The sequence below is a fragment of the Phocoena phocoena genome, chromosome 6 (assembly GCF_963924675.1).
Source record: "Phocoena phocoena chromosome 6, mPhoPho1.1, whole genome shotgun sequence".
In the NCBI taxonomy this organism is placed as follows: Eukaryota; Metazoa; Chordata; class Mammalia; order Artiodactyla; family Phocoenidae; genus Phocoena; species Phocoena phocoena.
Genome location: NC_089224.1, coordinates 57,351,649 through 57,378,999, shown reverse-complemented (window position 1 = coordinate 57,378,999; position 27,351 = coordinate 57,351,649). Strand labels below are relative to the sequence as shown.

General features: G+C 38.0%; 1 protein-coding gene across 1 annotated transcript in view; it reads right to left on the bottom strand.

Annotated features, from left to right (window-relative positions):
* Positions 1 to 1,790: 1,790 nt before the first annotated feature.
* PTPRD (protein tyrosine phosphatase receptor type D) overlaps positions 1,791 to 27,351 on the bottom strand; it is a 322,903-nt gene continuing 297,342 nt past the window's right edge. Inside the window, exons 31-37 of the mRNA XM_065879889.1 lie at positions 12,848 to 13,133; positions 12,262 to 12,440; positions 11,519 to 11,645; positions 10,243 to 10,368; positions 7,151 to 7,305; positions 3,912 to 4,047; positions 1,791 to 2,010 (exon numbers count right to left, since the gene is read on the bottom strand). Of these exons, the coding sequence (XP_065735961.1) occupies positions 1,942 to 2,010; positions 3,912 to 4,047; positions 7,151 to 7,305; positions 10,243 to 10,368; positions 11,519 to 11,645; positions 12,262 to 12,440; positions 12,848 to 13,133 (1,078 nt within the window). The 3' untranslated portion in view covers positions 1,791 to 1,941. The remainder of the gene's footprint in view (positions 2,011 to 3,911; positions 4,048 to 7,150; positions 7,306 to 10,242; positions 10,369 to 11,518; positions 11,646 to 12,261; positions 12,441 to 12,847; positions 13,134 to 27,351) is intronic.

Genomic DNA, 27,351 nt, shown 5'->3' with positions numbered 1-27,351 from the left:
TATATATATATGTATTTTAATTTCTCCTTTTAGAAAAATCCTAATGAAATAGTAAATATGTTCAAAGTTGACAATCATGTTTGTCAATAAATTAAGTTTGGTGCAGTTACTGAATGTTCCAGAGCAGATTTGGAAGGGATTACAAATAAAACAAGTAGCTTTTCCTGATGTTGACAATTATGAAAGGAAGAAGGGCCCTGATTATCCAAGTGCTTTGGGCTGGTACAATCACTAACATCCCCGACTTGGTTGAAAACTAGGAATGCATATTATTCAAAGAGTTTTTGTACATGTGGTAAACAGATAATGCTTTAATTGGAAGAGAAACACATACGAACAAATAATGAAAATGTGAACCAAAAGCTGAAAAGAAATGCTATTAAAATAGGCATCAATTATAAGGCACTCTAAATGCAAAACTAAAACCAAAAGAAAACAAAGTACAGCACTTCCCAGGAATGCTGTATGCCACAAAAAATGTTTCTGACTGAACAGAGTAACATGAGTTTGGCTTTGCCCCTGTTACATATCATAAACGCAAATTTCATAGCACATACTATAGACAATATACAATTGAATACACTGTTTTTTAAACATCTTGATAGCTGATATATTACAACATTCTCTCCTCCTAAAGGGATATGCACTGACCTTTCCCACATGCACACCTCTTAGATATTTAATAATGTTTTATTGCACTAGAGTGTTAGAAATATTGAACTTTGTTGGAAGCCTGGCTAACAAAATAGTATTTGTGAATATGGTTAGGGGGGTGGGGGGAGATTGGGTAGGAAATTAAGGGGGTGAGGTTTGACAATCACTGATGTGCATTCCTCATTTCCCTTAAGAATTAAAATTGTGTGATATTGAGAAATATCAGTATGTCATAAAATTAATAACAAATTGAAAAAGGTGTTACAATAGCTTCTCTACCTTAAAAAATTTAAAAACTAAATCATGGAAGAACTGAATGATAGCTATATCTATCTTTTTGTGTGGACACACTATATATACATAGACACCCCTATAAAATATGGATATATATGTATATATGTTAGCAGCAACTTTATACTTTGCGCCTCCCTGTTGATTCCAAAGAACAAAACAAAGTTCTCTTTGATTATTTGAAGAAAATGGGTACTTTCTCAGCAACGAAAACCAGACAGAAGTGTAAAAGTAATACCAGACGAGACCGATACTGTAGATTAAGAGTATTGCACAAAAATGTGCAAATTTTCCAATTATTTGATATTTCTACAGCAAGGTATCACAGATAACAGTTCTACAGCTTAAAAAAACCTACAATTTGGAAATAAAAAATGAAGAGTTATGTAACTTTTTTAAAATTCACTTTATCGAATGATACATTTCGTTAAAAAAAAAAGTTTACACAGTTAAAAATGAAGCACAGGTCAGCAGTATCTTTACAATACTAAAAAACTAAATCAAAGACTTTCTTTTTAAACATTCCCCACCCCCTTTCCCCCTAAAATGTTATCATGAGTAGTATGCTGGGAAGGGGCGATGTCAAAGCAGAGTCCATTCTGTCATGAGAAGCCAGCAAAGATCTTGCCCTGAACTGCTGCACTCAGGCCATTTCTCTTTGCACCCATCAAGCAATCCTGAACAAGATGGCGGTTCTTTGCTGTGATTTCTTCTTCCCTTTATTTTGAATCCTTGAGGTATCTGTAAATAAAATCTTTCAGATGCCTCACCAGTCAGGACTCTCTTTATTATTTCTCAGGTTAGATTATTAAACTGTGAATTCTTGGTCCACCCGGAAGAGTTTGTTTTTTTAAATCTGTTTTGTGTGTGATAGTCCCACTAAGTGGTTGTTAGCTAGAAGTTAAGAAGGACTTCTCAAATGCCCTGTATGGCTCAGAAGAGACTCCATGGATATTGAAGGGCTTGCAGTAAAAATCCAAAGTGGGTCAGGGGTTTCTACGTTGCATAGTGATCAAAGCTGCCCAGGTACTCTAGTGCGGCTCGATAGCAGAACTGATACTGATCCTGCCGGAGACAAAGCATGGGGAGAAAGAAAAGGGGCCATGAGTACATTTTAACAAAAAAGTGGAAATCGATGTTGGAAGACAAAGTTACACCTAGATGGGGGCAAAATCACTGCTTTCGCCAGTCAATTCAATCCAATGACCAATTGTTTTGTTTTGTTTTGTTTTGAGCAAAGAACCATTAGCCACATGGGGTACTTATTAACTTCACCACTCAATTCAACTAAAATAGTCTCCTAATTCCAAAGTAGTAACAGCTCCTGTGAACATTATCTTCCAGACATATGTGAACTGTTCTCCAAGGATAGTACCAGACAATTACCACCAGCTAAACATGGGAACTCCTTATATGTCACAGCCGTCTTTTAAAATTATCTAATTATTTGAGGTAAGTAATTTTCAGTTCGCATATTTAAGAGAGGCCTATGCAGACACATATTGTCCTGAGGAAAATGTGGTTTCATTTATCTTCTGGGCTGTTGCCAAAAACATTTGAATTAAAAAAAAAAAAATCTTATCAGACAGTAGACCTTGTTGCCTGCAATCAGAATTATTCTCCATTGTTTCTGATGTGTTTATATAAGTGAGGGAAGCGGCCAAAAGGTATCGTTGTGATGAACATCAGGCACACAAAGCCGAATACACAGGGCGCTGAACTTTTAGGCTTTTCATCCCTTGAAAATGGCATCACAAGACTGGCTGCCCATGTGCCATTTGTCCTAATTCATTGTGATGGCTAGTTAGTTGTCTGTTCTAGAAAGAACCACACTAAACTAAAACAGCATGAAACATGTCCTTTTTCAGACAGGGAAGAACACTGTCAAATGGGAATAAGTGGGGGCATTATAAGATAGAAAAATTATAATTTACAGATGAAGAAGGGGTGAGAAGAAGTAGGATTTTCCCCGTAAAAGAAACTTATTTTCAGTAGCCAATGGGGCTGAAAGTAGATAGTCTCTATTTTGCTTAAATGTGCATTTTTCTACAATAAAAATGGTAATGCAAAATAAATGGAGTTTGCTTTCCTATCTTGTCACAGTAAGTTGCTTGGCTAAGTGTTAAGGCTCTTTAAACGTCCAATTTCCCTCGTCACCCCCAACACCCATTAAGTTTGTCAGGCTGACATAATGTTTTGAGTATCGCAAGCCAAATGCTTGCACTATTTTGAAATCAAAGTCTGGAAGATACTGTGGGTTATGAATTTAGGAATACATATAAATTGTATAATTTGGTGGCCTTTTGAGAAACAAAAACACTGTCTATCACTTATATTATCCTTAAAATGAAGTCAGTAGGTCAGACTGGCTAAGTCATGAATTCCTATTATTCTGAAAAATATCAGAATTTTCATATCAATTCTTGGAGTAGAAAATGGAAGGCTAATTTCTCTAGTGCATATCCAGGATGCAAATATTTTAAAATACCATTATTAAGAAATGAAATATAGAGCAGTTGATAATACCTAGGCATATAGAAGGAGAATGGAGGCATAAAATGGGCCAAGGGTCTATTATCTACCAGGTATATTATCTACCATTGGGCTTTTTACATATATTAAATTTGTGCAATGTATATCACATTAATGTATATATATATATAATGAATTATATGAAATTGCCATTTTTATAGGCCCCAAATAGTGACAATTTAACATGGTTCAATCTAATACATCATCTTAGATAACTTCCAAACCAGCTCTAAGACATTGACACTGTCACTCCCATTTACAAAGGGGGAAAATGAGGTTCAAAAATATTAAACAACTGGATGCTTTTCCTACAGTATTTTCCTGCATTTTGCCTCTGGTGTTGAGAGTCTCTGGACTCTAGGAGATCTTGGCAAACAAAATGTATTATTTGGTTCTTGAGATGTGACAAACAAACTCCTGGAGATTTTTCTCACCTCTGTCTGCACCATGGCTGGTCGTTGCGTTCTTAACATTTTGACAGTCTGGAAGATATCTACTACTCCTTCATATCTCATTCTTTCCAAAACGATGCTTAGTGTTATGAAGACTCCAGTTCTTCCAACGCCCGCACTGTCATAATAACAAAGACAACATTACTGGATGAGACACTCACGGCCTCGGCCACATGTGCTTGGAGGTGGACGTATGTCCACCAGCTTCCATATTACATTGGGTTCTACTACAGCAATGTTCAGGAAAATGTGGTGTTGGGTTCATGAAATGATTACTCTTAAGACAGTGTGCCATGATAACAGGTGAGAATGAATGTGCAGTAATTAGGATTAAGTCTTATAAAATATAATAACCTTTCAACTGGGATTATATGTCATTTTGGAAAGGCCCAGGAAACATAAAATAAATGGATAAAAGGAATGGTAAATAAAATACAGATTTATACTCTTCACGTAGATCCTGAAATTTTAAACTCTGCCTGCTTAATATTTTTAAAGTATGAAATAATTCATTTTTTTTGAATTTTAGAATTTTATTTATGTTTTATACAGCCGGTTCTTATTAGTTATCTATTTTATACATATTAGTGTATACATGTCAATCCCAATCGCCCAATTCATCATGCCACCACCACCCCATCCCCCACCACCTTCCCCCCTTGGTGTCCATACGTTTGTTCTCTACATTTGAAATAATTCAGATAAGGTAAGACAAACTGGGTGCCTTCAAATTTTCTTGTAGTCACTTAAGAATCTGTGCAACATGTCCCATCACCTAGACGTAAAAATAAATATAGGTATATTTATATACCTATAAGTATATAAACTATTCAAAGGTATATAGACTATTCAAATTCAGACATCAGTTTTGATATGAGAAGGGAGATTCTATCAATATAACAGGATTTTTGACATGGGATCCTCATTTAGTCTTTGGAAGGGTCTATGAATATCTTATATGTATGGATTGTGTAAATATATATATATATATTTTGTTTCTGAAACTTACAACTTTAACAGATTATCAAAGGGGTCTCTAAACTGGAAAAAATTCAAAAAAGAAGAAGAAGAATAAAAACACAGTGGTTAAGAGCCACTGAGCTATACACTTATCTACTGTTTTTAGATGTTCAGTAGCTAAAACACCAGGATTCTTTCCACCACGTTAGCAAGGTTTTGAGTTTCTGTTTTCTTTAATGTTTTAAGATGATTCCAGAATTGTAACAGCAGCAAGAGAAGAAAAATAATTCATAGCTTTTGTGCTCTTAAGAAGTAGGAAAGCATCTGGAGGTTTAGGTAATGAGGAAAAGAGTGAATAATCTGAAAAATCCCTACATTTTTGGATCCTAATTAAACAGCATGTGTAATGCTTTGGTACAGGCTGTAGAAAATGGATGGATTCATTCACTTCGGGATGTAGTTGATATATAAATAGTGTGTCCCTTTATAAACTGGGTTTTCTAAAGAGTCCTAACAGAAATGTAAGTGAAGCTTTAAAATCCATAGGCAGGTTTTACGAAGTGACTAAGGATAACCAGGCACAGTCAAGGCTCTCTGTTAAGCTGGAGTAGATGACCTTGAAGGTCCCTTTCAACCTTGAAAGTCTCTCTTAATCCTGAGAGACTGTGATTTATGATCTTTTTGTTGAATGGTCCAGGTACTTCAGAGTCTATCTTACCTTGCTTTGATTGCTCAAATGTAACAAAAATATAGGGTTTCTGGCTTTCTACTAGGTGCTTTCAAGAAAATAACAGACACTGGCCTTATAACTTCCAAATTTATTGACTTTATCGTGTTTTTAATAAGCTATAAATGAGTGGTATTTTTAAAATATCCCCAGATAAGAGAAGATATCTGGAAGTCTTTAAGATATATGAATAACATGTCATAGTATACAAAAGAATCTTTGTATATACAAATAATTTTGTGACAAAGCAATGAAAAGAGATACATGCATACACACACTTATTTATACTTATGGGAATGCCTGAAGTTAAAGAAAAATGTGTTGAACATATTCTTTTCTTTATAGCTTATACTGGAAAATTTGGATTAGGATTTGGGCAAATTATGTGGAAAATTAAGGGGGATATCCAGGTAATTCAAGTCCCGTATATACCACCCACTTTGTCTGAATATCGAGTCCCTGCATCATTTCCTACATGCTCTTTGGTGGTCTAGAGCAAAGAACTTTGGATAAGCTCAACACACAGCAAATGTGTATAAATAAGGTCTGCTTCTCATATAATAGCACACTGTGTGTCCCCAGAAGGGGTCTTGGAGATCAGCTGAGAAAACTGAGGTCTAGAGAAATTTCCCTACTGTCACAGAGCTACGTGATGATAGTAGTGGGACTAGAGCTCAGATGTTTTGAAGCCCATGTCTAATATTTCTCCTGTTTTGAGACCTGTCTCCCATATCACTAAGAACTGTAGTTTGGGATTGTGGGGGGGAAGCAAAGTACATTTTTTAATAAACTCTTTCAAGATTTTGACCATAAAGAGATTACAAACTGAAACTAAAAAATATTAGGTGAATCCTTTTGCTAGAAGGTTTTTGCATAGGAACTTCCAAAAGCACTAAATTTATGGTAATTGTCCTTTCTGAACTGTTTACTTGCTATTTCTATTAGCTTCAGTGACTTGAATTATAAAATGCCGTGGAAACTATTGAAAATAATTAACTTGAAGGTGCTTCATTTTCTGATATAGCAACAATTTTCAAGCAAATTGCAACTTTAACTGAGGTACCATTCTAATCACTTATTGACTGAAAAGAATTAGTATTGTTATTAAGGCTTAATAACTATAGTTTTCTCAAGAAGGCAAACGTAGGAGAAAGATACAGAAAGATAATTATCAGGGTAATGCTATGAAAGCAAAACAAGTGAGGTATGATAAACTGAACAAATTATCACTCGGTGGTGTACAAACAATTCCTGTTACGGTAAAACAGGCAAAGAACACACAGTTTGGTTCTTTGTTACAAGAGGCAAAATTTGAAGATAAAAATCTTCCTCTGATTATTTTCACTTTGTGGAAAGAAAGAGAAATGAGTCCTTTTGCTTTAGGGTTTACAATACACTTCTGAGAAAAATAAAAATAAAACTTCAGTTATGCAGATTTACGATAAATTGGTACCAACAATGAACAGACAGCAGTACATACTTTCAAAGTTACTGCATTCAGCACAAATGGAAACTCATCATTCCTGATTCTCACCTGCAATGGACTGAAATGGGTCCATCTTGGCCAAACTGCTCTTTTGTTTTATGGACTTGGCCAATGAAGTCAATAAATCCTTCTCCAGACTTTGGCACTCCTTGCTCTGGCCAGTCAGTGAACTGGAACTGCCTCACGGTTCGGGACTGCCCGTCCTTTAGAGAGAAAGCCACGTATCCAACCGCAAAGGAGGACGCCAGGAGGATTCAGCCAGTGCACAGACCACAACAGCAGGCATGATTTTTTCCAAAAAAGGAAAGAAAAAGGGAAGAAAAAGTTAGAAACATGTTTAACTAGAAAATTAGTCAGTTAGTATCTTACCTGCTATTAACACTGTCTACATTCACATATATTTAAATTGCAAATTTATTTACTCTCACAATGCCCATTAAAAACCTGAGCTTTCATAAAAAGCCACCTAGTTCCCATGTTAGTAAATGCTCTGAGCCCCAAAGTTTGCCTTCAAAACCAAAGTGGAACATATACACTCCATTTCAAAATTTTCAGAATCCAATAAGTTCTTACTACTGAAAGGAACATCCAGGCATGTCATCCAGACCAGAGATTTTGCTATTGTCATGATACCTTCACATTTGCTGTGTCTGCTTATTTGCAGCATTGTCAAATGACAGCTAGTGACACTGAAAGGATCTGATGCAAATTGGGTAGCTGGATTTAACCTGGATGCCCCACACGTCTCAGAGGTATACTATTTCTAGCCAAGGCAGTATACACAGCGTGTACCAGGCGACTGTGCTGTTGAGCAGGAAGTGAAGTGTCCCTCAAGGAGATAGGAGAGATTATTAGTAGATAAATGTTGTTTTCTGAAAAAGGACTCTTCCTGGCTGACCACAGGAACTGAGGTGTCTGTGCGGGGCTTTAACACAGACAAACCAAAAGCTAGATACAGGAGCAGTCTATCTTTCCTAAAGTGATTAGGCAAGATTTCTTTGATTCATGAAGTATAAATGGTTTCAAAAGAAGACACTAAGGGACTTCTGATTCCTTCTGGAATGGCACAGTGTTTCTGGAAGCACAACAAAAGCAGAAGGGACCCTCTGTTTACAGAAGCAGGAATAACGATTATGACCATCAACTTTCTTCCCTCAATCAACAGAGAGAGAGAGAATCCAAATTCCAAGTTTACAGGGGCTGATTCTATTTGAGGAGTCCCTGCTCCTAGTTAAGGCTTCAGTTTGGTCCTCCTTTCCACTTTTGTAACAACTCTCTCCACATTAAAGTCATTTTGGATATAGATGTGCAAGTTCCCAAGATTTTGGTTAAGTAGACAGAGACCCAATCCTTCTCATTCAGTTATATGGAGAAGAGGGGATGGCCCAACTTGAGATGGACACATATCAACCAGCCTGGTGGTTTCCATACGAACAGGGCATATTCCTGACTGGAATCATTTGGGAATCGAAATAAATTGGGAGATCACATCCAGTTTGTGAGAATACTGAAGAATATGAAAGTAACTGCTTGGCCCCATAACAGACTTATGGATGGTTACCATGGAAGCATGATTTACTTCCTTTTGATTCTAGAAAAGGTTTGAAAAGCACAGGAAGGGAAGCCAGAGGCTAGGTAATACAGATTTGTCTTCCTCTGATTGTCCTGGGGATTTCATTTCTGACCATAGTTGTTTTTAATAGCATGTGTACAGACCTTTATGATTTGGAGGAGAGACCACCTGACTCCATTTAAAGGTTACCTGTTTAACAATACTGTATTCTCAAGTGCCAACTTGCTTTCTAAACTGGGAAGTTGAGATTAGAAACATACTAGGAGCACAAACAGCAAATGCTATGGCAGCTAAGAAAATTATACAATCACAGAGAGGCTTCAAAACAAAACATATGAACAAGTTCCTGCTTCAGTGTTTCTTGTCTCTGCCATTTGCAGAGGCTGGCTCCTACACTGTCGTCAGAGATGGTCGGTGAGTTTGCTTGGAATGCACTCAGAGTTTTCACTCACATATCTAGCTTCAGACTCTGAAAGGGCATGCTTTTTCCTTTTTTTTTTTTTTTTTTTTTTTTTAAAGCGATGGGTCACCAAGGCATGCTTGCTTGGGCAACTCAAAACGAGACCTAGGGACTTAACTGCTGTCTTGAGTATAGTCACCTTCAGAGTAGTTAAGACTTCAGACTTTCTGGGATTAACAGGTCTGTCACCTGGGCCAAGCAGCCTGCTAACCAATTTCCCTTTCACTTTAGGTCAACAGCCAGGGCCAGGCTTTGGGGATTAGTAGACAATCTCTAAACATGAGTCTTGGTTGAGAAAGCCGCTTTCCAACAAAAACAATGGATCAAGTAAATAGCTCTACCCTACAGTTTTATTCAACCCACCCACTGTGACAGTTCCAAAAACAAAGCAGGGCTTTGGACTGACCCCACTCTCTCCTAAGATGTGTTTGTAATCATGGTTTGAAAGTGGCCAAAGGCAAGGATATTAAAGTTTATGCATAGAACATCTTACATCAGGGCTGAACCTTGCACTCAGCAGTCTAGATAAGAAATGCAGAATGAAAATTAGCCAACAAGGGTCGTGGGTGCACAGCTCTCGTGGACAGACACATTAGCACAGCGAGGAATAAACCATGCCAGGAATCAAATTAGAATGTGTAAAGCTTGTCAGATTCTTCTAAAGAATGCCATTTGCTCAGCAATTTTAAAATCATACCAAATTAACCTCCAAGCCAACGTGACCTAAAGGGCTGAGCAAAACAACAACATATTTACAGCCTCAAGTAATGAAGAAGTCAAAAAAGCTCCAAAGAGAATAAGCTGAGGAGGTGAATGTGAGCACAGCCAAGCAATCAATAAATGCTTCCCGGCACACACACTCACCAAGCACGTCCCCAAAGTTGGGCTGCCAGATGCTACGTTTGAATGTGAGCCAAGCCTGGGCTTGTGAGAAACCTTACAGGACAGGAGAAGTTACTCTTACGTTTGAAAAAAAAAAAAATCCTCCAGGATGAGTGATTTCTCTTCACTTTGGGAGTATGGTCGCTTGGAAAATATTTCTCCCAGGGATGCATTTTAGATGACTTTTCAGTTAATGGTTAAGAGCATAAGACTGTGCCAACTTACCCTGGCATCTGTGACCTTGAATTCTCTTAGTATATATTGTGGCATGTTGTACTCAGCCATGGGATCTACAACAAAGTACTGGTATCTTGCAGATCGTTCTGCTGGCCAGTACTGGTGACATTTCTCCTAAAAAAAAAAAGATTAATGTCAAGCTACGTAAAGTGTAAATAAAGTTTTGTTTATCAGGTATCTATATATTTAATGTCTTTCTTTCACTAATACAGTTTTAGAATTTAAGGTGATTCCAATCGCATATGACTCATTGTCTCTTTGAAACCATAGGTTCCCCGAGGATAGGGAAATCGTGGTTCAATATTTGTGCACGTTATCAAGCGTAGTACTTGGCATACAGTAGGTGCTTAATACACATCAGTTGACTGAATTCTTCAATAGGGTAAGCATCTTCATACTTACAAGTTAGACAATTAATTACATCAGTCCTCGGACATAAGGCTAGTCACGTTAATCATGCATTGATCAACACTGTGTTTTGGAATGAAGAGAACCATCAAGTGTGAACACAGAAAGAAACCTCTGCATTGACCTAGTCCAATCTCCATCAGCTGAGGAAACTGGAGCCCACGCAGTTTTAATGACTTCAATAACCAAATCAGAAAAGTCAAGTTACTTTCCTAGTTGGTATTTTTTCACTCTCTCTGTGGGCTCTAAAAAGTTGGGTTTTGGATACGTCTCTACCACTGAGTTTATACAAAGACGAGAAAGAAAACATCTCGAGCACATACGGCAGAATGCTTGTATCTACTGAATCTAAGTGGTAGGTCTTAGGTGTCTCTAATGCTATTTTATATATTTTTCAGAAGAATCATTTTTTAAAAGTAAACCTGAGGTTCCCAGATTATATCCTTAGAAAAACTATGTAACTTTCCAACAGTTTAATGGGAGTGGAAGATGAGCAGGTAAAAATTTGCTTCAGAGATGAAAAAAGTCAAGTTTCTTCATACAGAGTAATGATGGCACCCAAGCTCTAGCTTGTCCAGAGCGAAAGGAAGTAAGAACACATTGAGAGTCAAAACAAGTCAGACGTATTTGTCTCTATGATTGTGTTTCACTGGAACCAAGTACCAGTTCTTTCTTCAAAACACACAAATGAAAGAACTTGATATGGCTTTGCAAGTTAAAATTCAACACAGTAATGAATGGCCCAGAACACGTCCAGAGTACTCTGTGTTTCAAAGAAATGACGCTGGCACTCGGGTTTTTAAAATGAAATCCTCATTTCTCTTGTGGTCTGAGTGTCTTATAAGGAGACACTCACTCTGCCCATCTCACGCAGCTTGGTGAGCATCACAACGATGGTGGAATTGTGCTCCCACAGCATCCGCCAGAAGTCCTCGGTGGTCTCTGCCAAGGGCCCCTGGGTAGCGATGTAAGCTTTCTGTTGTCTGAATCACAGAGAATGAAAAGAGCATGTTAAAGTCATCAGAAAACATGCAAAGGCTTCGCATTTGATATGTAAACATCAGACCAGGTAATAAAAAATGAAAACATTATTAATGCTATTGCAGTAAATTCCCATTAGGATTGTGTAATCAAAAAAGAACATTTAATACATTTGGGAGATTTTGCAAAAGAAATTGCTTTGTTAATATTATGATGTATGTCTTTATCACTGTTACTTAAACTTCAGAGCAATGCTAACAGCTCAATTTCACGTGTCACACAAATCGCGTAAGAAACAGTTGTGCAACTTCATTTTGTAGAAGTGACTCTTACACAATCTATTCAATTTATATAATATGGTACAAACAGTTTCTTTATTAACTCCTTCCACATCCAAATGACTTCTGAAAGAAGAGTGCACATGGACAGATTAAAAACTCTGTGACCGCTTCTTCTTACTCCTCTCTAAAATAATAAAAAAGCGAATACCAAGGGACTGGATGCTGACCTCTGCAGAAAGAAAACACTTTGAATTGAGATGAAATTCATGCTGGCTGTGAAACTAGGGCACATGTAGATATCAAGGCTTTGGACTGTCAGGGGAGCAAGAGTGTATACCTGTATCCATCAATAAAACTGGCATTGATGTAATCAGATCCTTCTACTCCTCGGATAGGCTGCAGGCATACCCTTGTGGATTCATATGGCATAATGTTAACAAGGCGATTTTTGAACTTATTACATGGAAGATTGGCACTGATGAATCTTGAGGTGTGAGCTTTAGAACTGGCTAGACGCTGTTGTAGGAAAAAAGAAAAAATCAAAGATAATTTTAGCCTGTAGCGTGACTTCAGTGTACCCAAGATTCCCTCATTAGATACAAAGATTTTGTTTGCTTTTAAGCAAAGGACTCTTCCAACTGTACTGCTTTTCACTTCTACCTAATGAGTCCATATAGACTATGGAAGTTTTAAATATTATGTTCTGAGAGTATGATCTCTCAGTTTAAATTAGGGTACAAAAGAGCTCTAGGTATTATTAGGAAGCAAAGGATAGAAAAGGGAAGGAGGAAGAAAGTGTTTTACAGTCAGACACCTGAGGGAGAAGGTCAGGTGAATCTTGTAACTTCACAAATTTGAAAGGTTCAGAAGGACAATTCCAGAATGACTGTTCCTGAATTACCACATCACATCTAATATCATACCTTAAATTCGAGCTCCATCCCTGTGACATTCTCTCCTGTTTCTCTTTGTGTCAGCTTCTGAATGTAGGCATACAAGTTTCTAGCCGGCACTTCGGTATCCCCGCAAGTCACTGCCTCCGACAGTGCATCGTGGATAAAGATGTACTGGTCTTCTGTCTGAACCATGTAATTCCTCTGGGCCCTCATTAAAGTTACATGGCCGTAAATGTCTACAGTTTTTTCATGCTTTATTCTTTCTAACATGGCGTCTATCACAATGAAACAGCCGGTCCGGCCAACTCCCGCGCTACAAGGAAAACAGAGAAAATAGAGGACCAAATGAATCTCCTGGGGAACCAACACATCATAACATTATTCTCATTACCTTTAATTAACGACGTTTTAAATCCATTAATTCTACTCAAATAGCTACTGTGATGATTTGGGGGCATTCTAAACCAAAGGGTAGGGAACAAATTAACAGGTAAAAGGTGATTGGTTTCAAAATGTAAAATTATTAAATCTATAACTACTGTGCTCCTTGATCACGTAACACAAAGTTTGAAATTATTATGAAAAAAACGCATTTAGGCTTTTTACATTAAAAGATATTTTAAAAACTGGTCAAGATCGAACTAGGCTTTATCTTTTTACAAACTATTTCAGTCTATTTTAGTTCAATTTATTAAAAAAAAGGAAAAAAAGAAAACTAGTAAATCATTCAACTTGAAACATTTCACACTCTAAAACTCAGCGAGGAAGTTTTAAAACCAATCTAGTGGGAAGTGTATAATTAAAATATTAAAATGTTGCTGCATACTCAAAATAGTGCAGTGTATTCTCAATGGAAAGAAATTCTTAATAAAAAGCAATCACTAGAGAGTGTGGGTGTGCTTCTCGCTTTTACTCCTTTTTCTTCCAGAGTTGAACGTATTTTGAAATTTTAGGTGAAATTCAAGTATTCTGTGTGGGAAAATAAAAGCCTCAGTCTTTGTTACTGAAGAAGCTCTGAGGCATTTTTTTAAACTCCATTACTTATATGGACTTCTGGGTTGTTCTCCAGTTGGTGGGAACTGATTCAAAGAAGAGGAGGTGAGAGGTCAACGAAGCACAGTGACAAGTTCTGCCGCCAACGAGACAACCTAATTCACTGAACTGGATTACAGAGTCCGGTGGTTGGAACATTGGAATTTCCTCGAGTGTGGGAAAGAATACTAACAAAATCACACATCTGTGTTCTTAAATCCAAGGTAAGCCTTTTATTGTCTCTAATTTTATCAAACCCTTTTGGCTGAGTCCACTTATGTGTCACGTATGGCTGAATCCAAATATTTTTCTCGTTCTGCTCATGGATGCTTACCTGGCTGGGAAACATGTAATCAACAGGAATAGGTTATATACCAGCACCTTAGACACCAAGCAACAGACAGCCTCCTTCATTCACTACGTACCAGTGTTCCCCGTCACTTGTATTTCTATGTGCTCATTTATTTGTCCACCTGTGCACTGATACATCCATCTCTTCATTCAATGAGCAGTGAAGTATTTTGCTAAGTAACATAGGGGTTACAACATTAAAGGTGACTTAGATCCTACCTAGAGCTCAGATTATCAACGGAGATAATACTTTACATAAATATTTATAACGCAAGAAAAAAACCGTGTGTTGGTTTGTGGATGATGTGGCATTTGAACCAAGTTTTGAAGGACAGGAAAGGATGGGGAACTGAGTAGACTGAAATAGCAAAAGAAATAGAATGGCTCTGGGAGCTGCATGTAAAATTTTCATAGGCCTAGTGAAGCACCAGTGCAAGGGGTGTACCAAAACTTTGTATAAATGAGTTTAATGAGCACTAGGGTACCTGATTCAACTGCCAAGTGGCTGTAGGTGGTAAGTGAGCATTTTGTAACAAATATTACCTTTATGTAACTACTGAGCAGCACAGATCAAACCCAGCCTCCACATAGGAGCCCTGAGGTTCAGATACTAGTTTATGCGGAAACAGGATATAACCACTATTTAAAAATTGTTTACTTTTTTTGTCTTGTCAGATGTAAAAACTGTCAGTATCTAGTCAGAGAGCCTCTGGATACTGACTCTAAGACTCCATTCAGGGTTTAAACCACAAAGTGACATGACATTGAAGTGTAATGCAAAAGCCTTTGGGAAAAAGAGTCTGAGATGATAGCACATTTCCTAGCACAAAACAATTAGAAACCTAATGCACTGAGATCCACGAAGTCCCCTTTTCTTTTGTTATTTTTACCAAAGAAACCTGTAAGATGGCAAGTTTTCCCTTACACTCCCCACCTTCTCCCTCCCCCATACCCCCAGCAGGATTATAATCACCCTCTGTCCCAGATCCCTGTTGTCTTAAATACCACCCTACAGTCCCAGTCACATCGTATTATTAGTTAGTCTGGTAGGGCCACTGTCTGCAAATAATGAGCATATCTTGAGAGCAGGAACTGCATTTTCTGTTTCCTGTGCCCTGCACCAAGCACGCAGTCAGTGTGCAATAATGTTTGTGAAAAAGTGAATGACTTAGTGATTGGCATGAGAGGCCTTGTATAATGAGCGTCCTATCCAGATCTGGTAACAGGATCCCTCAGTCAGTGGAAGAAATCCTACATTTGATAAAGGTTCAGAACTATGTGGAGAATACCTGAAGACTCCACAAAGTGTCTGATAGGGAGGAAGGAGACAGGAAAATGCTTTGAGTGGTTTCCACATCTTGGTCTCCTGATAAGCCATCACACTGCAAATAAAGAAACTAGGTAAGAATTAGCCTGGAAGACAGAGGCGGCCTCCACATTTGGTGGGTTCTAAGACTAAGTAAATCTTTTTCCTTTTTCTGTGTTGTCTTTCTAATTGTGCATTACTTCCATCTAGATACAATTTCATGCATTTCTACCTAGTGGAAGACACACTGTAAGCCATATAACTGAACCCTATGAATCAAGTCCAATCTAGACAGTGGCAGGAGTATTTTCTCCAAATATGCCTCGGGGGCCGTTCCAGATGTCTGGATGATGCATGGTTCTGTATTCTGGCAAAAAGATACTACAGAATCTTGCAAAATTGGTAGGGATAACTCCAGACCCTAACAATATCAACCTCTTCATGGTGATAAAAATTCATTTTTTTTTTCCAAAAAAAATGAGGAAGGAAAAAAATCAGACATGTGCCTGTGTCTACCTCATGAATTGTGGGAAGAAAAGAAACAAAGAACAGAGGCTATGACTTGCGCAAAACTTATTTTTTCCTCCTCCAAACACAAAATATTGTTAACAGCCCAATCTTGCTGTTCATATGGAAGAGAGGGAAGAAAGTGTCCCTGGAACTTACATGTTACCTCTTTTCTATGATGAAGAGTTCTTGGGGGTTTTAAATGTTAGATGTGTCTCTTAGCTTGAAGCAAGACCCTGAGGTTCAAAATACTTTTTCCAGATACCAGTGGCTGGGTGTCCCTGAGAAAGTCACTTAACCTCTCGTTTTTCTGTTGTTCTTAAATCATGATAGTGAAAATTCACTCGTTAATTATCTAGTAAGTTTTAAGGCTGAATTAAAAATACAGAGTGTTTTGCAAACATAAAGAAAGATGCAGTCGCTTTGTAGGTACAAACTCCATCTAAAAATTCTACCTCTAAAGCTGACAACAAGAAATAGGAAATGTTAATGCCAGGAAATTTTTGATAGAATCACCACAGGATCATTTGAGATCAGGCTTTCAAAATCTTGCTTTAATCTACCCCCTCAAGCTTTTCTTCCTTTCCTCCCCATATTTCCAATAATAATACTTTACATTTGAGGAAGTTTCTGCTTTCACACATATTCTCAAGGTAAATGAGATGGCAGGGCTCGGCGTCCTGGAGGTATTCAGCAAATGTCTGTCAGTTTCTTTTCCCCTTCAATGATTCACAACATTCGGGAACTTCCCTGAAGTCGTATAGCTAATGGTAAATGGCCAAATAGGGACTCAAATGCAGGTTCTGAGATGCTAAACTTTAGCACCCCATTTCAGGGCATCACCATTACTTCACATGTCTTTCTGCCATCTGGGTAAGCAACAGTTGACAAACATGGAAACTTTCTTTTGATCCATCCCTCTATAACATTCCTTTAGTAGTGCTTAACTCTCCCTAATGAAAGTTCCTTGAAAAGCCTTTCTTCCTTGGTTTCTATGACTCTGATTGAGGGATTATGGTGAACATAATCCCTCCCCTTTGGGTTGATGGTAGGAAGGGAGGAGATTTTGTAATGATCTCAAATACAAAATAACCTGAAACATGTTGCATATGAAATTAGCCAAAAAGATCTGTGACTCACGTAATGGTTCCATTGACTCTAGGAAAGGGTAGAATTTCTAACACGTTGGAAACCAAAATCAAAGATCAACTCTAAATGTCATATTCAGAAATCTACTGGCAGCTCTTTAGACTGTGCCTCAGTATGTAACGTTTTTTTCTTTTTTTTTTTTTTGCGGTACGCGGGCCTCTCACTGTTGTGGCCTCTCCCGTTGCGGAGCACAGGCTCCGGACGCGCAGGCTCAGCGGCCATGGCTCACGGGCCCAGCTGCTCCGCGGCATGTGGGATCTTCCCGGACCGGGGCACGAACCCGTGTCCCCTGCATCGTTAGGCGGACTCTCAACCACTGCGCCACCAGGGGAGCCCCGTAATGTTTTTTTCTATCTGACCCCTGTGCTGATCCTCCTCTGACTTCTCTGGATTCTTCCATCGGAATCTCTTTCTCTAATTTACATATTTCTGCCAGCCCCCAAAATGGAGATAATATCCCCAAAGTTCTGTCCTCCTTTCTCTCATTCTCCTTCATGGTTCAGCAATCATCTTCAAACAAACGATTCCTAAAGTAACAGCCCTTTCTTTGAGCATAAGGGAGACCTATATTTCAGACTGCTCTCAGGTTTCTCTAGAAATAAACATATACCAAGAATAATCAACATCTTCTCTGCTCAGATTCAGGTTATTCGGGTCTAAAATTTAAGGATCAGCTTGCATTGTTTTTGCCTTTTGCCCTGCACAATAACAAATTATAAATTTCTACGCATTCAGTTTCTACAATTTTATTCATCTATCCATCAGTGGTGTGCCAGAGCTGGCAAAAGTCAGTTGTTAAATTCTCAGAAATCCTGCTTAAATAATAATATTAAAAACAAAGGTAACACTCAAAATACATTACTTCTTAATTATTTTACATTTATGCCCTTCAGGTGAAAATATTATATAATGGTATGCTACTGAGTAGCTCTCCCCAGCTTTTGGATTCAGTGATGTCATATTTGTAGCCTGGAATCTGCCACTGTGGGAGTACTTACACCAATGTAATTGACCAATACTATTCCCTACCTCCAACCCCTGCCACCCCAAGCTGGTGGTTACATATTACCAGCACAGACTATCCTAATTCATCTATTCGTACCACCACCCAGGGACAGACAGGAAATGCTCATTACTTTGTTCTTCCATCCTCATTTGCTATACTATACTCTTTCCTAAGATTCTGCAGGCTATTATCCCACAAATATTTACTGAGTGCCTATCATGTGCTAAGATATCGGGGAAGTGGTGAACAGAAAAAACATGATCCTTGCCTCGTGGAGATGGCAGTGTAGTGGGGGAATTTGATATTAATAATCATATGAATAAATATATAATTATAAATCTCAACAACTGTTGTGAGGTAAATGTGTAGAATCCTGGAAGAGCACCTTTCAGGAAGTGTCATTTAAATTGATAGCTGTTAGGAACAGGATTGCGTCTCCTCAAAATTCATATGTTGAAGCTCTAACCCCCGCTGTGACTGTTCAAAAATAGGGTGTTTAGGGAGGTAATTCAGGTTAAATGAGGTCATAATGGTGGATCCCTAATCCAGTACGGCTGGTGACCTTGTAAGAATATAAGAGACTCCAGAGATCTCTCTCTCTGTGCACAAGTATGCAGGAAAGGCCATGTGAGGACACAGCTAGAAGGCGACCACGGTAAATTAGGCCAAGAAGAGAGGTCTCACCAGAAACCAACCCTGATGGCACCTGAGTCTCGTACTTCTGGCCTCCTGAACTGTGAAAAAATAAAGTTATATTATTTAAGGCCCTCAGTCTGTGGTACTTTGTCATGGCAGCCCTAGCGAACTAATACAATACCTAAAGGACAAGGAATGGTTTGCTGAGTGAAGATGGGTGGGAAAGCTTTTGAGGAGAAAGAATATCCCAAGAAGAGACCCTGGAATGGAAAATAGCTTAGTATATTGGAGTAATTAAAAGAAAGCCAGGGTGGCTGCAGGGCAGTGAGGGAAAAAGGGCATGTTCTACACATTTATTTCCCATTTTAAGGATTGTTTAAATTTTTTATTACATCTATAACTCTGTTAACAGCAATTGCTTAAAATAATTGTTTTACTTGTTCATAGTTTACCTTTATGACATGGCTCATCTATTCTTGAGTTCTTTATTTTGTTACATTTATTGGTTTGCTAGAATACGTCTTTGAATAATGCTTCATATAAAATATGCGTGGGTAGTATTATTTCTGATGTCTTATATATCTGAGAAGCTCTTTATTTGCCTTTACATAGGGCCAGCAACTTGGCTATGTGCAGGATTACTGGGCTCCAATATTATCTTCTCAAACTCTAAATATATTGCTCCACGGTCTTCCTTTGTATTTTGAAGTCTTATTTTTTGTCTTTTAGTAGCAATTTTACCCCAAGTGCTTGTGGGTTTTTTCATTAACTTAGAGGTTTAGTAATTTCATCTGGATGTGTATTAGGCACTGGTCCCATCATTAAATCTGCATGGCTCTCAGGTAATAACAATACTTTTACTATAAGAGTCACACCTTTCCCTCAGAACCAGGAAATTTAAACATATTTTAAGCTTTCCCGCCTCTGGCCTTTTCCTTATGCAGGCTTTCTGTCCTCCTTATTGTGTCCACATGTTGATATCTACCTTCCTTCAAGACTCAACTCACATGCTGCATCCTGGACCAAGGATTTACCCTTGGTTTATTTCTCTTTGGATCCTTATGACAATTTATACCACTTTATTGGCAACTGCCATACCTTATTTTTGTTTTCTGGTTATTATCTTTATGCCAGTCGATACTCTCCTTTAGGGGAAGAACAACAGCTTCCTTGTCTCTACTGCGTTTGACAGTTTCTCCTGGCAATTTCCATGCCAGGGAACTCAAAGGTGCTCAACTTGAGTTGCAAATTTTTTAAAAACGTAAGTTAAAAAATATTGTCTTCTTCTGGATCAATAGCATGTACAGGAACATTCCCCCAAAGGCCCCTGCATGGGAGTATTCCTTTGCTACATGTTTATAAAGATAAAGGGAGTTCTTATAACTTGATGAGATGGAAACAACCTGTGCTTATGTTTTACTCCAGTTGCTCATAAATAACAAACCTCAGGCACCACATTTTTCTTAAGAAATTGAACGTTGAACATTCAGAGCTTTTAAAAGAATGCCAGCCTACTTTTGTTTGAATTTCCAAGTTCCCGCAGCAGCACACATTTTACTTCCTTCTCCAATTTGCTCTGTTTTTCACCCATCAGTATCTGAGTGCAGTGCACCTATCAAAATGAAGAATTGTAGTTCTAAAAGCAAATGCATTTTTCTTTGATCCTGAAAAACTTAGCTCCTCATGGCGGCGATAATGATGGAACCCTATTTAGTGCTGTTTGTTTTTCATCATTTCAACAGCCTTCAACGTGAAACATGATAAGAACAGCAAAACTGATAAACCGCCCTTATTTTTATCTATCTTCTGTCGGAGTAGTTGCCAAGCACAAAGACAGATTTTTCTAAATATCTTTGGGAAAAAAAGAAGAGTGCATAACCCTGTGCTTCAGGCTGAGGCCAGCACAATTTGGGACACTTATTATGTTACAGAAAATTCCAGCAAGAAGGGAGGAGGACAGTACTTTTAAATCGAGTCTAGGATTAGGTTGGTCTCTGTTACCCTTGGAGTAAAACCAACTTTCTAAGTTACCTTTGGGTGAGGACAGTAATTCCACTAAGGTAAACCAAATTATTGACAAACTTTTGCCTTAAAAAAAAAAAAAAAAAAAAAAAAAAAAGGTTTCAGTGAGTGATAGACATTCCAGTGTTTGCAAGCTGAAAAACTAGGCAATCCACTAAACAAATACGCCTACTAGGAAATTGTTATTACTTCACTATTAGCATTCATCCAGTTACAACATTTGTTTTCAATTTCTAAAAACATGATTGAGTTAGTCCCAGGAGTTGAAATATGCTTAATGTCCCGTGATGTGATACGGTAGTAATATGCAAAAGGAAAACATTAAGAGGCACGAGGGGGCTATTTTGTACTAAAATCATTCTGGGTATGTGCTTAAAAGTTGGCTTTTCTGATTAATCTGGTGGAGTTTTAATGCTGACCCTTTACTGATACTTCAATAATATGGCAAAGAAAGACAAAAAAATAGAAGATTTTACAGATCATTTAGCTGGGTGCAAAGACAGTACAATATGGCCCCAAAATCATGGTGAGCATTTCATACATATATCAGCTCGTGCTTTGATTGGATATTATAGTTCAGAAAAAAGAATGGCATTTATGAACTGCAAGACTATTAAAAAAGGAATCTAATAGAATGGATTGAGTTTTATGACTGAGATTTATAAGATTAATCAGATGACTATCCTGATAAAACTGTGATGTGATCCTGATATGACTGCTGTTTTGAAACTCTTCTCTTTTTTTTGACAAAAATTAACATTTAACTTAATATACAGCTATACTGGGCATCTCTAGAATATTTAGGGCTCTCTACAAAAAACAGACGCATAACTATTTAAGTATTACATCCTCTGGCATCTCTTTAGAATGACCAGAGAAATTATACAGATTTCTTGGATATAAATATTCATCTGCCTAATTCACTTTTATATATTATTATAAAATAAAAACTAAAAAGATATCTTTGGACAAACTGTCATTGAAATGCAGTAGAATATATCCATGCTATTAAGTAGTTGTTTGCGAGGGCAGTTTTGCAGTGTTTGTGAAAATTTAAAATGCACACATCCTTTGACACACACTTCTAGAAATCTTTCATGGAGGTATACGTACACATATGCGCAGAGAGTTTTAGAAAATGATTTACATTGCAGCATTATTTGAAATAGCAAATTATTATGACTGAGGAAATGGTTAAATAAACTACAGTACATAAATACTGAGAATACTATGGGCAGTTAAAAGAAGGAGGCAAATCCATGTATTGACCAAGAAAAAAACAGATTTCTAAATATGTTGCAGAGCAATATATACATCATGATAACACTTATATTTTTTACAATTCCACACAATACAGTTATATGTTGAATATTTTTATATGCATACCTGTTGATTCATGGAACTCGACCTCCAAAGATACACGAATGATACCAATAGTTACCTCTTGGTGGAGAATGGAATTGGTCATGGAGATGGTAAGGAGGCCTTTCACTTTAGATGATGAAATGTATGATTTTTTTTTTTTTTAGCAAGGACAATATAATCAGTAATAATGGAATTAAAAAGAAATATAAAACAGTGGGTAAACAGTTACTATTATAAAAATATGAAAGACCAGTGAACAGTTGAGGATCCAAAGAAGTAGAGAGAGAAGATGGAACCTCATTCACTCTAGCTTGGGAATACTGCCCAGAGATGGATTCTCAGGAGAAGTCAGGGTGATGCTGGCAGCCCTTTGCAGCCTGGACTTGATCGTGCCATCAGGTGCTGGCCTTCAGCACAGAGAGGAGAATTCTTAGTACACAGTTAAAATAAGCAAAAGTTAGGATGAGACCATCGAGTACACTGATCACTCTAGAAAGAAAAAGTGCATTACACTCTTAGGGGGCATCCTCTGATGATCAAAAGTTCACACTTCATCAGCAGAGAAGAAGCAGAGTCTAAGCATAGAACAACTGACCTGACAAGGATCCTAGTCTATAATACTGAGAGGTCAAGACCCATCATATTCCCTCAGGGCATTTTATTTTTCCAGATGGGTGAAGGGGGATTTCTTAAAATGAATTATGCCTATAAAAACCAAAAATCCACATGGGTCTAATCTGACTTTTTCCCCCAAATATATTGACTCAAAAATCCTCCAAAGACTTTTCTGTATAATCTTGGCTCTGTCCCAACGTTATCTGCCAAACACATTCCTTATTATTCCTAAAATGTGATGCTCAAGATAAAGTAGAAGGCTAATATGTTTATATAAAGAACACCTGAATATGCCATAGCGGGTTTTATTTTACAGATGGATAGAGGAGGCCATTAGGCAGAGATTAAAACAGACTCAGCTGGTTCTTATAATTGGTAGTTGACTTGACTCTGAATGAGGTCAATTGAGTAATGCTATGGAATTATGAGGAACTATATCTTTTTCACTGAAATTTTCTTTGTGAATGGCCATATCGGTTCAATCCATATTCTAAATTTTGTTTGGAATGACACAAAATTATCCACATTTTGAGAGTGGATACAACCATTAACGAGGTCTGCCAAATAAAACTGCACAGGTTGTATGCTGCTCAACCCAAAGAAAGTACCAATCATGTAGATTACGATGTTTACAACCTGTTCAGATCACACAGCAGGCTCACCATTAGCAACATAAATGCTGTTACTCTTGTCTCAGGTTAAAAGAGAGTCAAACAGAAGAGCTACTGAAAGGTATTTGGAAAATATTCACACTTTAGCAACTTTGTTTCGATTGTTTTGCAAAGTATATCTGTGTTTTCCCACACGGACGAGATTTGGGGGGTTTTGGTTTTGTGTTTTTGCTTTTTTAAAATGCGATTATCTTCATATAAACATAAATGGTCCAGTGGTTTTCAAGGCTCTTATCAGGGGTTACAAATTGGTAGCTCTGTTTTATTTAGTCCTTTTGTTTGATTCACACAAGGTTTTTCAAGGCAGTGAGAATCTCAGTCTCAGTACAATTTACCGAATGTCAGGGTCTGCTTCACTTATTTGTATCACCCTGCAGTCCTTCAGCAGGCCTTTGTGTTGGTCTTTCCAGAGGCCTGATCTGGCTTCTTAAACTCACAGGTTTCTGAATTAATGCGTCAGTACTGTTCATTGCCTCATCTAACTCCTCAGCCTACTTAGATTTTTTGAAGGAGGAAACTGAGACCTAGGCAGGGTTAGGAATTTGACCAGGATCATGTGACTGTTACTAGCAGAGCTAAGACTTGGGTCCCTGTCTCCTCTTTCCCAGACTCATGCTTCTAGCAATGGAATTTTATTGAAAACAAGACGACAGTTTTCCTTAGAGCTCCCAAGATGGACCCAAGGTCCATGATTCTATCAATTTAGGCTGCAACAATGTTGGTCCAAAAAGGGTCTAAGCTGTGCCTATAACTGTCCTTTATTAATGAAACGTTAGCTCTCCCATGCTATTCAACTACCCGAAGAGAAAGGAATTAAGTGGCTTTTGAAGCATTGTCAAGATAGATCTTCATGTACCTATGTATGAACTAGTTATACTGATGTCAGCTCTGTTTCAGATAGATGGATGACTTTCAGTAAGTGTAGTATTCATACATGATGACTACTTAATTAGTGAAAACTGGTATTAAGTGTATTTAGAATGCCATCATTGTCACGTTTGAGGATAGGAGTAGAAAGGAGAGGGTTTGCCCCTCATTCAGGGTAATAGTAGAAGATGGAAAACAGTCACAAGACTGTGACACCAAAGAGATGAAAGGTAATATAATTCAATTCAATAAATTCAAAATGAGAGATTCCTCTTCTATGTATCAATGACCATGTGATGTATCAGTAGGCATTTATGCATTATATGTCTATCCACGTGATCTGTACACATACCTAGGCAGTATTAAAACATAGATTCCTGCGCCCTGCCGCAGAGATTCCAGTTCAGTAAGTCTGGAGAGGAACTCAAGATTGTGCATTTCCAACAAGCTCCAAAGTGACGCTGATGTGCTGGTTCATGGGCCATACTTCGGGTAACAAGGCTACAGAGGCACTCCTCTTCTAATATTTTTATAAGTAATTGAGGGCCAAAAGATTACCAAATATACTGCTAATTATCTATGCATGTGTGTGTATATGTGTGTTCATATATATAAATTAAAGAAAAAATTTTGATCTTTCATTCTCATATAGGTTTTTGTAACCTAACTGACTTAAAACTTAAATGCAAAGGGGAGAGCACAAAGTCCGCTTTCAAAAATGTGTGATTTGCTTTTTTTTTTAAAGGCCAAATACTTTACTATCTCCAGATACCTGAAAATGTATGGAATTATCTTGTAATAAACCTCAGATGCCAAAAGCCCACCTTGCAAGTTTTCTTTGCAGGAAACAACCCCAATACGAACAAATCAGATACCGTGTAATAGACCCAAAAGTATTTTTTCCAAAGACAGAAAGAAAAATATCCAAGCAATAGAACCCTGATTGGAAAGACACAATTCAAAGATAACAGAACTATTTTTAAGCTTCATTTTATGACCAGGGGCACAGCAAAATACTTTGAAACAGAAAGTGTTCATGCTGATTATATGAAATCAAAATACACACTGTTCAAAGGCAGCCAACATTTAAAAAAAATATATGCAGCTTAGTTTATGCAGTGAATTTTAGTGTTCTTTCAGTCTGGGAATATTTCAAAATACACTGCAGGTACAGCTGAGAAAACTCAGTGATACCCCTGTCCAGATCTCAGCTATTTGGTTATAAAAATATTTTCACATTTCCTGCAGATGTCTAGATTCCTTTCTTTGCTAGTAATTTTAATTCAGAACTCATTATTGACAGCTGTTTGTTCTGATAGACCCTAATTGCACTTTTACCAGACTCAGCTGTGAGGAGACTGATTTCTTTTCCCTTATAAAGTATATTATATATAAACACAGGCAGAAAAAAAAAAACCAATTAACTAAATACGTGTGCATCAAACGAATCATTGAGAGCACTGATCAAGTAATATCTCTAACTGCAACATAGGTCAAAGGAAATTACAGCATTTACAGCTTACAGTATTAAATATAATTATATAGAAATATTCATAAGCATTCAAATATAGGGATGATGAGTGGCAGCATCTGAAAATTTATTAAAGAAACTTATAAATTACTACATTTGAGTAACCGACAGGGCACTTAGTCTACTGAAGGATTGGCTCAAGGATATCTATATACCAAACTATATAGACAGAACCTGAGAAGCCTGCCATAACCAGCACTAGTCAGGAGGAATCAAATATGCTGTGAGGGGGCTTCCCTGGTGGCGCAGTGGTTGAGAGTCCTCCTGCCGATGCAGGGGACAGGGGTTCGTGCCCCGGTCCGGGAAGATCCCACATGCCGCGGAGCGGCTGGGCCTGTGAGCCATGGCCGCTGAGCCTGCACGTCTGGAGCCTGTGCTCCGCAGCGGGAGAGGCCACAACAGTGAGAGGCCCGCGTACCGCAAAAACAAAAAACAAAAAACATGCTGTGAGATCACTTTGCTGTGCAGATAATCCTTTCTCTAGAGGGGAGAGTTTCTGGGGACACACCAACTCTTTTGGTCTCCAATCACTGCTCTAGACAAGCTGCTTTACCTTAACTTTACCAGAAGAGGAATACAGGTTTGTTGAAGTCAGAGCTATTTCCTCTGAGAGATTCTCTTCAAAGGCAATGCCTCATTTTAGCAGCTCCCCAAGAGGTACACGAACAGCTTGGCAATGTTCATTGTATCAAATGCCTCAGCAGCCTCGCTCATGGAGTCTAGGCCAATCTGGGGACCCCAAGCTGCTTTCCTTAGTGGACTGGAATCCCCCGAAGGGGGGTAAACCAAGGGCTGGATTCACTAGAGACCATATAAGCAGCAAATATCATGTCTTTGAGAAGAGCAATACCTCGTTTTATTTCCTGTCTGTTTGGAGACAGAGGGAATGTGGTGATCAGAGATGAGCAAACTGTTCCTTAGTAAGGAACCCATTCAAAGAAAATGAACTTTTTCTTGACATCAGGGACACTATATGGTGCTTCCCTTTCTGGGGGTACTAAATGCTTTTCTTTGCAGACTTAATCTACCTCATATAGGGAGGAAGATATTGGGAATGGGATGCTCATTACCCCGATAATTCTCCGGGATGCAGCATACATTTCCATGAACGCCAGACATAAAGCTAATTAGAATGCAAGCCCCAGACTCAACATGTACAAAGCCTGTAAAGTATGTAAATGTAAAGTAAAGTAACCTATGGGGCTGGGTACCCACAAAAATCTGATCCATAGCCTACTTCCAGCCACTCCCCCAACCAAGTAACTGTGGAAACCATTTTATTTGGCATTTAAGAATACTGCCATTATGCTTTATTATTCTTTTTTACCTACACAACACAGATTATACCATTTCGCATTGTTGTACGGCTTGGCCCGTGGTATCGCTTTGGATACTGATATTTTCGCTCAATGTTCACGTATCTGTCAAATACCTGCTGAGTGTCTGTTTCATGTGGGCATAGCCCAGAGGAGA